Source organism: Lycium barbarum, chromosome 1, assembly GCF_019175385.1.
Source record: "Lycium barbarum isolate Lr01 chromosome 1, ASM1917538v2, whole genome shotgun sequence".
NCBI lineage: Eukaryota > Viridiplantae > Streptophyta > Magnoliopsida > Solanales > Solanaceae > Lycium > Lycium barbarum.
This window is the reverse complement of record NC_083337.1, coordinates 143658827-143672189: the sequence shown is the minus strand read 5'-3', so window position 1 is coordinate 143672189 and position 13363 is coordinate 143658827. Positions and strand designations below refer to the sequence as shown.

The 13363-nt window shown below is 40.6% G+C and overlaps 1 protein-coding gene across 1 annotated transcript; it reads right to left on the bottom strand.

Moving 5' to 3' along the window:
- Positions 1–315: 315 nt before the first annotated feature.
- LOC132641417 (protein disulfide-isomerase) lies at positions 316–6321 on the bottom strand. The gene is made up of 11 exons (XM_060358410.1): positions 6076–6321; positions 5040–5070; positions 4644–4931; positions 4294–4482; positions 4092–4217; positions 3172–3309; positions 2963–3082; positions 2577–2694; positions 1948–2060; positions 1090–1285; positions 316–645 (listed from the first exon to the last, which is right to left on the bottom strand). The coding sequence occupies exons 1-10, from the start codon at positions 6246–6248 to the stop codon at positions 1097–1099; spliced, it is 1485 nt and encodes a 494-aa protein (XP_060214393.1). The 5' UTR covers positions 6249–6321; the 3' UTR covers positions 316–645; positions 1090–1096.
- Between the last annotated feature and the right edge of the window lie 7042 nt (positions 6322–13363).

Genomic DNA, 13363 nt, shown 5'->3' with positions numbered 1-13363 from the left:
TGCATAGTCCGTGTCGGCACTAGGAACCTAGAGTGTATAGACAACATTGGGTTTATGGATGTTATCGCTACATTTTTTTTTTTTTTCCCCCTCCCATTTTTAGGAGGATTTATAGTGTCCCTTCCTGGGATAAAAGGTCACTGACAAAACTAGACTGCACTCAACCTCTACATCTCAGAGAAGAGGCCGGTGTAATCTTCTAACAATATCAATTTGTTACCAAGTGAAATCGCTCCATGTGCAAGCTTTCTTTATGCGGTCAGAGAAAACAACAGAGCTAGAAGCCAGTCCTATAAGCAAGAGGCATTCCAAGCAGAGATTAAAGGGCTCACTTAGCTTTGTAAATAACTTAAATTGACAATTTCTCCAGAAAACCATTCAACATACTGAGATGCAACTACTCAAACCATAGAGGCTTTGCTATGATACCTAATCCTCGGAAAATCCTGCTTATCAGAAAAACATTTGATTACAGACTATGGGGTAAGAAGGGGCTATCTTTGGGAATTGAGGTGGGGCGGGAGAAAAGGTGGAGATGTCGTGCGCTTGTTTCCTCACTTCACGGGGAGCTTGCAGTCAGTAAGGCAGCCAGCGCCATGCCAACTGCTTTAGGGGACTTCAAAATCTCCTCTCGTTCATTTCTTCCTGTCAGAAGTGGCGAGAAAATTTAGACAACATATATGCAAACAAAAACCAAGTCGAAACTGATTACAATTATTAACATCGTCCCAAAACCAAGATAAAACTTCCCCTATGCTGCATAGTAGAGAAAGGAAGGGATAGTTTAAGGACTTCCCCCTTTCTTCTTTAGTTATCACTCAAAGCAAGCACACAGTGAAATATTTTTCTCTATTTCCTCCCTACATATTTCTCAAAAATCTTAAGCTCTGATTAATTTCATTTCTTGTCCATTTTATTCCAAGTACTTCCAAGATTTACCTCATTAATTACCCCTTTTACCAACACTTACAGAAAACACCAGGTATGGGTTGAATTGCAGGTAAAACTACAAAACAGATGACAGAACTCCAAATGCGACCTCTATACTTAACAAGTGGTAAAAATGTTCAGATCTAGAAGTACAGTTACCTAAAGTTTATAGCTCCTCTTTTCTCGCATCTTGCTCCGCAGCTTTATCCCGATTCTTCTGGATAAAGTCAATAATGCCTTCCTTGGTCCTGTCACCTTCATGCAGCGAGATCTTTCCACTTGCTGACTTGAAATAAAGAGTAGGATAACCTTGCACCTCAAAAGTTCCCTGTGGAATATCATTAGCAGTAGCATCCTACATAACAGGAAAAGAAGACACAGTTAGAAATTTCCAGTACTCTACAAATATTTAGAGGATTGCAATAGCTACCCTAAAAAAGGAGCCAACCTGTACACTAGGGGGGAAACGAGACACGTTTAAAAATAAAAGGCATGAAACACTGCACTTTTCGCTATTAAGATAATACAACTGCAACAATATTTTAGCACATTGTTTCACGTGTTGGGCGTGACAATTTCCTAGGTAAACAATGCATGCAGCATGTAATCTCCAAAGCCTATACTAGCAAGCAGATAATTGCTACCTCAGGCTTGATCCTTTTACCTTCAGTCCTATGCAACACCTCACTATGCTGGGAAACACTCAACCTTAGGTATGATGGTCAAAGTGAACATTAGATAGTACTTTGTCCAGATTGATACTCATTTATTATTATCTGGGCCCAAATCTAATCCAGTTTTGCATAAAGAACTGCAATCACACACTCTACATGACAAAAAGTTACGGACCCCACTTTTAATTCCTAAAAGGAACATTCCTCTATTCCCTGACACCAAAAAGAACTTGGTGGCCCAACATGTTCCTCCATTTTTACTCTACAAGCAATAAACATAATCAAGGTTCGAAGTATATTCCAGAAAAATGAGAGAATGAAGAGTTTTGAGTGGGAAACTCACAATTTTGGCAATCATAACATCTGCATCATTTTCGAACGAGACAGCCACTTCATCAAGGATCGGGGCCAACTGCTTGCAGTGTCCACACCAAGGGGCGTAGAACTCAATAAGTACTATAAGAAACAACAATCACATATATTATCATTGCTGCATATCCAAAAAAAAAAAAAAAATGTAACAAAAGGACATGTATGAGTTCAGGAAGATGAGCAAGATGAACAGAAGGATAATGCGCCTCGGGAAGATCAAGGAAGAAATTGTTCTATGCCACACATGATTGACTCGTAACTTTCCATTGTAATTCAACTTATTTACTTAATACTATGTCCTATTCCGCAGATGTTAAGACTTATTGCATACGTTTGATAGTGCCACTTATCAACATCTTTTGAACAGCCTAGTGAGAAGAAGTTGTTACAACTTATCTCCAACCAGCCACTGTTTGTCAGCCTAGTGTGTTCATAACTATATATATGTCACGCTGAAAAGCCATGCGAAATATACAATTTGATTTTCAATTACTTACACTACATAAGAATGCATAGAATAGAACAATAAAACCTATATGAACTACCTAAAATGCAACTGAACAAAATGTCAATAAAATTTGAACAATAGGTAGGGAATACCATTCTTCGCAGAGTTGAAAACCATATCCTGGAAGCTGTCAGCAACCACAACTTTAACAGGTTCACTGTTAACCTCTGGGATAGGTTCTGATTTTTTGAAAGGTTTCACCTTGCCGTCCTGAAGTGTGATCGAGTAATTACTTCAGAAACAATACAAGAAACAAATTGCCCATAGAAACAATGTTTCTCTAGGACTTTTCTTTACATTCAATTCGTTTACTTATTAAGAAGAACTTTGAATTTAAGAAGACAAATCCATACATCACTTAGATTGTACAACAAAAGGGAAATATAAGATGAATTTATATAGATAGTAGATGAGAAAACCTGGAGAAACAATTAATCCAAGAGAAACAGGTAAAAGAAAAAGCCAGAAGCATCATCACCTTAAACTCCTTAACCCATGAAGCAATGTGATCAGGCTCAACATTTGGTTTGAGATACTTCTCTCCATCACTTGTCTGTATGATGATTAGAGGTACCTGATCCTCTTTGAGTCCAAAGTACTGCACAGCGAAGCCAAATATATCATCACGTTAACGTCAATAAACAAGAAATGATTCAAACACAACTAAAAAGAATTTAGAAACCTAACCTGGAAGGCACCTTGACTGGCCTCAACATCACCAATTAGGAAACTAATGTCCTTGCCTTTGAACTGCTCAGCAACTTCTTGATACTTGGATTTGAAAGTATCAATTTGGTCATTGCTGAAGTTTACAAACAACATAGCCTGCAATTCCATATACTTTGATTAGAAACTACTTCCAAATGTAATAGGGAAATTTGGGGGTTTTTTAGCTAGAAGGGGGAAAGGGAGGGGGGGTTACAGGAATAAGGTCTCAAGCTCTAAATAGTCCAGCACAGAGAGACTATTAAGATTGCACTTCAGCAAAGAGACAATATTTGGATGCATGAAGTGCATATCCGAGTACAGCAATCATAGCAGAACCGGAAGATATGCCAAGTTTAAAGTAGACAATTCTCAACTAGCTCTGGGAAGTGCAATCTACTAGGATGTTAAACAAGCAGCAACGAGAAAAAAAATTATTTGATTACACTAAAGACCTCCCGGAAGAACAAGGATAATTTTAGGGAAAACAGCTGAATCTTGCACCACTCTTTACTGATCTATCTTTGCTTGTGGCGCTTTATCATTATACAGGAAGAGTTCATGCTGATTGCAGAAATGAAAGAGCATCTAACAACGAGTACAATGAAAGACCATAAATTAGAAGTAAAGAAACTAACTTAAAAAGAACCTACCAAACAAATAGCTTAAAAAGAAAACCTTGATCCACATTTACTCTTCTAAGATATCAAACAATGTTCTTCCAAAATGGAAATCAAGAGACACCTCAGAATAAGAGCATAATATATCGCTTCTTATATATTTGAACTAAAGAGATCTATCAACAAAAAGAATTTGGAAAGCAGGTGCAGGTTTAGACAGCAAGAAGACTATCAGAATCTCAACACGCAATGTAAATCTAGTAGACTAAGTTAACGGCGCACCTTGGCGTTTGGACTGTTGAAGAATTTAATAACAAATGGATGGTTGTTGGGGTCCTTGTTAAAAACAGTCACAGTAGGAATACTTGCTTCTTCGACAAACTTTGCCAGGGCATCCACATCGAACTCCTACAAGTACATGTGATCATTTGATGAAACTTTGTCTAGTACACGAGGAAGTGTAAATTTTACACAGATTCAATACCTGGAAATCTAGAAAAAGTTCATCAAAGGGCTTGAATAGCCTAACAACAGGGCCAGAAACTGATGAATCCCCACGAGGAAGGAGTTTAGCATCAGAAGTATGAGCAAAATCATAGTCAGAACGCAATCTCTCAGCCGCAGCTGTGAAATTCTCAAATTTCTCGCCAGAGAACTCCGGAAAGACCCCAACCTACAAGAATTATAAAACCATACTTATCAACTCCAATTCTGCATGAGAGATAATTTGTTAGTGTGGGTATTTGTGTATCGGGTCCCCGGTGTCAGCATATGTGTTTTTGTGAGTGTATACATATACAATGGGAGAGATACATAGGGAAGGGGACCACTTACGATAATGATCTTATTGGCATCTATAAAAGCATTTGCATCCTCAGAAGATTTAATTTCAGTAGAAGCAGGGCCACTTTGTTTCTTCACGTAAGAGACAATACCGTCTGCCTCACGTGGTCCTTTGTAATCTTGAACAACGCTACCTCCATACCTCAAGATCTTAATTGTGGGGAAACCTCTTATCTCGAACTCACTAGCGAGAATTTTGTTTTGCTCCTCATTGGCATCAACTTTGGCCAGAACAACTGGTGGATCATTCTGACTTAAAACTTGTGCTGCTTTCTCATACTGCAAATAAACCAAGCAAAATGTTAAAACCTATTGTCCTTCCTTATGCTCCAAAACCTGATTACTTTTTTTTTTTAAGATACCGAGGAATGTGTTAGTGGTTCTTACTTCTGGAGCAAGTTTCTTGCAATGACCACACCTGTAAAATATCAAAGTAATTAATAAACTTGGTGAAAAAAGGCAAGTTGCTTCCAATTTGAGGCATACTATTTTCACATAACTTAAATATAGACAGTAATCGGAGCTAAGAAACAGAAATGGCAAACAATGTTATTTTTCAATCATCAAAATGCACTAAAGCTTCTAGCTTTGACCGTTTAGTCAGAAGATCAACTGTATTATTAAGTCAAAATAAACATCATTCTTTGGTGCAATTGTTTCCAGTATTTCTTTACCTAGAATTTTGGTGATCCAAGGAAAAGATGGTAGAATGAATTTATTGCCCATAAGTATCTTTTCCTTACAAACATTCCATCTTATTCCATATCACTTACTCCATTCAATTCAAGACTTATACATTGCTATCAATCTTTACACCTCAAAGAATCCCCAAACTACAATCCCCAATACTTACTCTGCAATTTGTATGACTATTGGCCGTTTGGCCATGAAATTTTTTCTACTTTTTTCCCGGGGTTGAATTCCGGAAATCATGTTTGGCCATAAAATATAGGAAGACTCTGGAATTTGAAAAAACACCAAAAAGTTATTTTCACTCCAAATGACTCACATAAATTCAAGAAGAACTCCAATTTGTATTCATGGCCACACACAACTCCAATTTTCACTTCGATAACAAAAACTACTACTTTATCAAATACTCACAATTTTCATGGCCAAACGATCCCTTAGCATATCTCTACAACTTTTATATCAAATTAAACACGTGAAAATGATTTTCCAAAGTAAATATTTTCCTAACAGAATATTTCCATAAAAACCATTGTCATAAAAAGAGCACTCTAGATCTAAAATAGTAAAAGATCCAAGCTTTGGCATCTATTTAAGCTTTCATTAACTAAACCATCATAACTTTCAAACAAAACACCGATCGACTTTCAATATCTGAAAGATGCGCACACTAACGAAAATCAAAACAATATTTACGAAAACAAATATTAGTGCTAATTGATTAATTAATTACCAAGGGGCGTAGAACTCAACGACGACGAATTTGTGTCGACCTACAAAATCAGAGAAATTGGAGTGATCTAAAGTCACAACGAACTCCTTTTCTTCGCTCTCAGAACCGTAACATTGCGATCCTACCAATGCCAAAACACACACAAATAACCAAATCCAAACCCTAATCCCCATTTTTTATTTTTTTTTAACTCCTCTCTCTTAGCTTACTGAAAAATAATATCTTCAGTTTCGTTTTCTCTATTGTGGATCTCAAAGAGGATTTTATATAGTACTACTAGTAGTAGCATTCTAGATGGGAACTGTGTGTGGAGCTCTTTGCTCTATACAAAATGTCGAAATAGCCCCTGCTTTTAAATTCTATAAATTCTCCAAATAGAAAAACGTTTTGATTTTAATGAATGAGGTTGGGCTCGTGAAATTTGATTTGTGTGATATTAATGTACCTATGTAAAATCTTTATAAATCCTCTTCAATATCCTGAATATTAATAAATTTCATTAATAGATACAATAATGGAATTTGATTTTATTAAAATGTTTAAAGTAGATCTTTTACTTTATATAATAGGTATTCATTTTTCTCTTTCTTTTTTTGTTAAAAGAACTTGCACTTTGTAGTTGACTTTTCTAATATGTTTTGAGGCAAGTAAAACTGGTGAGATGTGTATTAAACACTCAATCCTTTGATGTGTATAAACTATATCTAAGTAAACTGAATTAGGTAAAATGATCAGTAGAAATATTTTCTTCAATCACTCTAATTTTGGTTGATATATCATGTGCTGAAGAAACACTTCGACAATCTATATTGTTTTCTAGTTCTACTTGTCTAAATAAGTTGGTGTTTTGATCTTTTTCTTTTAAAATATCTTATTCTTTTTTGTAATGAGGTAATTCTCGAGCTAATTTATACACTCTTACAAATATAAATTTGTAAAGTTGTAAATTTTGATAGTCAAATTTCTATTATAGTAAAGGAATATAAAGCATAAGGTGGATTTTTTTATTTACATTTTTATCAAGTGTCTAATATTTAATTTGGGGTTTCGATTAATTGAAATTTGCTTAGCATAAAATCTATTAAAGAAAAGAGTTTTCCTGCTATGAATTTTCATTCTCTACGCTCGAAGTCGAGACCTTTAGTAAAGTTATGGAGGGATCTTATCCATCACCCAATAACCTTTTGTGTTGTACACATTTGTTATTACTAATACTCCCTCTGTTTCAATTTGTTTGAACCTATTTCCTTTTTAGTCCGTGTCAAAATGAATGACCTCTTTCCTAATTTGGAAACAAATTCACTTTATGAATGATTTACAGCCACACAAATTTTCAAGGCTTATTTTGAACTACAAGTTTCAAAAGCCGTCCCTCTTTCTTAAATATCGTGTCCAGTCAAATGGGTTCATATAAATTGAAATGAAGGGAGTACAAAAACTGAAATATGTCAGATAAAACATACTATTTGTTCTACTCTTTACAAAAATTACATATTTGCAGATATACGGGTTAAGTGAAGACTGAAGAGGGCAATAAGGTCATTTCAAAAGAAGTAGAATTTCCGAACTCCTTTTCGTGATCTGAGAGCCCAAAATAAAAAAAGTACTGCAGTTAGAGAACGGGACAAACATGGTACTGACTCGTGACGTAAAATACACCACTCGCGAGAGTAACGATTAAACACCACACTCGCTCTATGTTGTGTCATATGTAACACGTGGAAAGAAACGATTTGTGTTTTAATTACAGGTGCCAAATGAAATACGAACACCTCTTCCACGTCACGTGCATTCGCCCGGCTTGTGCATGTGCTCTTCTGGATGTTCATTTTCTTCCAAATGCCGACGTAGGTCTGCCACATCACACAAGGAGTAATAAAATAGCTATCAACATGTGGCCTTAGCATTGAGACATGTGTGAGGCGAAACCTGAGAAATTTTTGAGTTTTTTCAACAATAAAAATATAAAATTTACCACTGTGTAAAACTCGAAATGCTAAAATTTACAACAAGAAATCTTTATACTACCTGCATAAACTTTTTTCTAAATAAGTGCAATCTAAATTGTGGAGTAATAATATACTGCTCTCCCCCCTCATTTACGTGGCATCATTTGACGTTTTAAAAAAAAATTATAATCTAAATTACTATAAATATTTATGGCTATAAATCATTTCATCAAAAATAAAATAAAAAATTTAAAACTAAATTATTTACATATAAAAAAATATACTTTTTGGGATAACTTAAAAAAAAAAAACTTATATTGAAAGGGAAGATATATACTCCCTCCATCCCATAATAAGTGTCACGTGACATAAATTGACTAGTTTTTTCAACTCCACCCTTAGACAAAAAGTGACAAGTTAAAGTAACATATAAACAATTATTAGAAAAGCCACATAGTAATTTGGTATTATAGAATTCCCAATGCTCTAATCAAGAGAAAAAAATAATTATTTTTTTTATGTAAGGGTAATTTAGTAAACTTCACATTGCATTATTAGTTTCTTAATATATGTATTTTTTGCTAAGGTGACACTTATTATGGGACGGGGGAGTATATGTTTGCATGTGCACGTGCGTGGGTAGGAGTCTTTTGGGCATATTCGACGAATAAACTATGTCGCAAGTCGTTTATGGGGCAAATGACCCACATATATGGACTTTAATCTTGTGAAAATTTAACACATCACTTTTTACCCCGTATTGGATAAGCAATTGAATTTGTAAGTAGGTATAGGATATGTGTTTGGATCCCGATATAAATCGTATGAAAAATGGAATGTATGAATGTTATGTAACAAAGCAATTGGTGAAGTGTATTAATGTTTGCCAAAGGACGCACAATACTTGTTTGAAGAAATACAACGGAAATGCATATAATTGTTGTGGACCGAATCCAATCTTAGAGAGAGAGAGAGAAATTGCATATATGTTTTGCTATTACAAGTGTTCTTGGAAGAATGAAGAAGTCAACCCCCTCAATGGAGGGGGATGAGCCTTATTTATAGTGTCTCTTCTATGGGCCTCACACAATACAAATCATTAAAAAATACAGAGAAGGACAGCTCTGAGCGGATTAGGTAAGCCGTACTGTCTGACACACGCATGGTTGGTGGTTGATCATGGCAGGACGCTACCGATGCGTGGCTCACGCGCAACGGCTTTACCGGACCAATGACTACCGATAACCGGACTAACGGCCTCGATCGGTCCGGTGACGAAGAAACCGGACCAAATGGTGCCTTTACTTAGCTCCGGTTCAGAACTAGAATCTTCATGTATGCTCTCGTCCTTTTCTTCCTTCGGTTCCTCGTTTCTCCCGTTTGACTCATATCCGGTTTTTACCGTATACAGATAGTCCCCACACTTTTCGGACCACCGATCTATCGGAGTAACGGGAAGTGGATGAATCATGAAACCGGTGACTCTATTGGCTCGTCGTTATCTTCTCATTTTGGCGGGAACAATTGCGTCACGTCTCCCTTTCCATCGGCCACGTGTCTTATCCCGGACGGTCTGTTCTGACAACCGCCGTACGCACGTCGTTTCGAGTCGCCTCTTATTAATTATGGGGACACGTGGCTTCCCCTGATTGGCCGGCATTGGTAACCGCTCCTTTCCCATGCCTATATAAGGCTCTTCACTCCTTCATTTTAACATTTCACGATCCATTTCCCCTTCTCTTTCACTCTTTGCTGCACTCCCTCTCCTTCAATACAAACTTGCTGCTAATTCATCACTCACACCACGTGAAAAGAAGCAAACTTGCTACCACCTTCGTCAACTGCTCTTACTCGAGTGTCGCTGCTTCTTGTTCTACCACTTTCTTGGCCCGCCTGTTCCCTTACTCTTTTTCACTTCCTTCCAGAACCCACTCAATCTCCTCTTTTCATATTTCAGAAATGTCTGAAACCACTTCTCATGACATTCCCTCGGTCTCATCCCCAGGAACCGAGGCCGTATCTCCGGCTAAAGCAAAGAGCTCCTTCGAGCCTACAACCTCGGATATCATACCGGCCAAATTCAACTTCAACTTCAACAAAGACCTCGAGGTTGAAAAACCTTCGTCGGTGTCCGACAGGGGGTTCGATGTGAGGCAATACCCTTCCTCCATTACCGAGGATAAGCTCGACCTGGTCCGGGCTGACTGTGGGTGGAATACACATTCGGTTCAAGTTTTCGCTCCCGGGCCGAACGAATCAGTCACCGACCACCGGAGGGGCTTTTTGTACGTTTACACCTACCCCTTTACTCTCAAACTCGACCCTCCGATTGACCCGGTCATCCTTGACATGTGCCGGACTTACGGTGTGACCTTGGCCCAAATTGGCCCAATTGTTTGGAGGGTCGTGGCGTGTCTCCGGCTACTGGCCAATAACGCCTAAAAAGAGCTCACGTTGGCCCACTTGATACGCCTATATTCCCCGAGGTTTTTCCGGGGTGGCGTAATAAAACTGGCAAAACGCAGCAGGAATCCCTTCTTTTCGAAGATGGATGAAGACAGAGACCGAGGCTGGTTGGAGCTGTTCGTCCGGGTGCGGACCTCGGACATCATTCCGAATGATTTCATGCCCTTCCCGGAGGAGTGGAGCAACAAACGTAAGCCTGTACTTCGAGTTATCGCCTTTATATGTTTTGTCATTCTTCGGTCTTATTTTCCTACTGCTTTTCTTATCTTTATTAGCCAACGGATACATTCCCCCGGTCGTCCGTGACCTCAATGAATGGGTCACGGCACTCCTCAGTCAGTACGACCACGACAACCATACATGGGCCCACCTGTCACGTGGCCGATGGGTCGCCCAAAACCACGGTAGTATTTTATTTTTACTCGAGTTTATCGTATCTCTTATTATCCGTAGCCGTCACACCCTCCAACCTTCGCTAACATCTTTAATTTTCAAGTCTGCCAAAGGGCTCGGTGGTCCCCAGACCAGAATCGGCGAGTGCGCCCACAACATCGGCGCCCGAGTTTGACACAGCGAGCTCGTCTCGTATTCTTGCCGATGCTGCAAAGAGGAAAAGGCTCTCCGAAAGGGGGCAGAAGCCAAAAAAAAAAAAGGCGAGGGGTGTCGCTCGGTCCCCAAGGGACGAAACAGAGCCCGATATCGTCATTCGGAGAGTCGACTCAACCCCTTCTGTGGCTCCAATACCAGAGGAGGCTGTGTCCGTTACACCCCTGCCTTCTGCTGGCGAAGGTCTCCTGGTTCCTATCCCACACCCAGATGCGGAAGAAATTCTTTCTCCGGTTCCTCTTCGGTCTATTGACTTTGTCGACATTTCAGGTTAAACTTCTTCGGAAGATGCTACCCTGCAAAGGACAAAGAGGCCCTGGGAGGCGGCCACTGCTGAAGCCGACCAAGGGACCGGGCCAGAACCGGAGACAGAAGCTCCCGTAGACGCTCATCCGACTCCCGAGTTTGAGCCTGCTGCAACTGCGAAGCCCCCGGCCTTTGCCGAAGATACTGAGGCCGCTCCAAGTTCCTTCAGTCCCGCTCCGAGGGTCGATGATTTTGAGGACATGTTCGCGGGTACCCCTCCTGCGACCGGTGAAGCTGCTGGATTCGGGCATCTTCCGATCCCTCGGGCCACGAGGTCGGCTAGCCGGACCTCCGGCTCTGGGCTAGGGACAGCTTGATGCGTATTTTTTCAGCCCCAAGTGTGGAGCCGAGGAGAACAAGATCGGTTACGGTTACCGTCCCGGAAGATTGTAGCTTCCTTTCTCGCCCGGTGGGCGTGGCGAGCTATCTGAGGCCTCTGGTCTCGGATTCAGAAAAACGCAAGATGACCGGGGTCTCCTGGCAATGTCTTATGAACGAGGGCATACATGCTGGAAACCGGGTAAGATATATAGCCGTTTTTGCACAGCTTCTTCGAGAATTTCCATTTCGTTTCATCCAAGTTTTTAATTTGTTTTGTTCGCAGAGTGTGGTGCTTGTCAACGAAGCCTTCGTCCGTGCCCAGCAAGAGATGGACGATCTTAGGGGCCAACTGGACGCCCAGGGCCGGGAAACGGAGAAGTATCTGCACCTCCTCCGAGAGAAAGAGGAGGAGTTGAACCGGGCGGTCGCTCTTTCCCACCTCCGACCCGAGCTTGATGCGGCAAAGGCCGAGAACTGTCAGTTGAAGAGTGAGCTGTCCGCGATGACCGAGTACAATCGGAGTCTTGAAGCTGACAATATCGGTCTTAGCCGGGAGAATGCTCGATTTTCCTCGAGGCTGGATGAGCTCGAGGTCACAGTTTCTCAACTCCGGGGGGAGCTAGATTTGGTGAAGTCCGATGCAACGGGCTTGGCCGAGAAGAACCGGCTGCTCGAATTTGAGACTACCCTGTACAAAGAGCGTATGAGGACGTTCGAGGAGAAAGCTGAGAAAAGGGCTCAGATGTATGAGAACCTGAAGACCGAATTTGCGGAGGCGGTAAACGCCAATGATGCTCTCAAGGCCGAGCTCGAAGCGGCCACTCGAAGGCAAGATGCCCTCGAAGAGGACCGGGGTGTTTTGGCTGCAAAGTTGGCCAAGGCCGAGACCGATTTGGAGGAGGCTTTGAAGAATGTGGAGGCCACCGAGGCTCATACTGCCATTGTTGCCGAATATGAGAAGTGAAAGTCTCGGAGGATTACCCTCGAGCAAGCTGAGCATGGCTTTGAGAATCTTTCGGCCCTGATACTCGAAGCCAAAGGGATCGAGGAGGAGGCCAACCGCGCTCTTGGGTCTAAATCAGATGACTCCGAGCGGACCGAGTCTGACCACTCCGCCTCTAGTCAAGCCGGATAGCATAGGGCATGTACTTGGGTTTTTACTTTTTGCCTTTGGTTTTGATGTAAAACACCTTTGTATAAATTTACATGAATGAGAGATCCATCTTTCCGGTTTCCTTGCTTGAATGTTCATTACTATTTTTGCCAGAATTGTTGGTCCGTTTTGTGGGCGAGCTGACTCGTGGTCGTTAGCTCCCCGTGCACGTAGGACTTGTGTAATGCCTTTTTAGGACAAGTAGACTCGCGGTCGTTAATTCATTGTGCCCGTACGACTTACCCGATGCTTTGTGAATTCAGATGTCTCCGAATCGCTAGGCATTTCCTTAGGGCCGGTATTTTTCGGCAATATTTTAGGGCCGAGCGTCTTTCGGCCTTAGCTAAATTTTGCCGTAACAGTCCCCGTTTGGGGGAGTTTATCAAATTTTGGCTTGGATCATTGTGACCTCGTTGCCTTTGTGGGATTTCGACCACAGTGCCCGGTATAGGGTATGTGAATGAGGCAGTGCCGAAATACGGCGGTT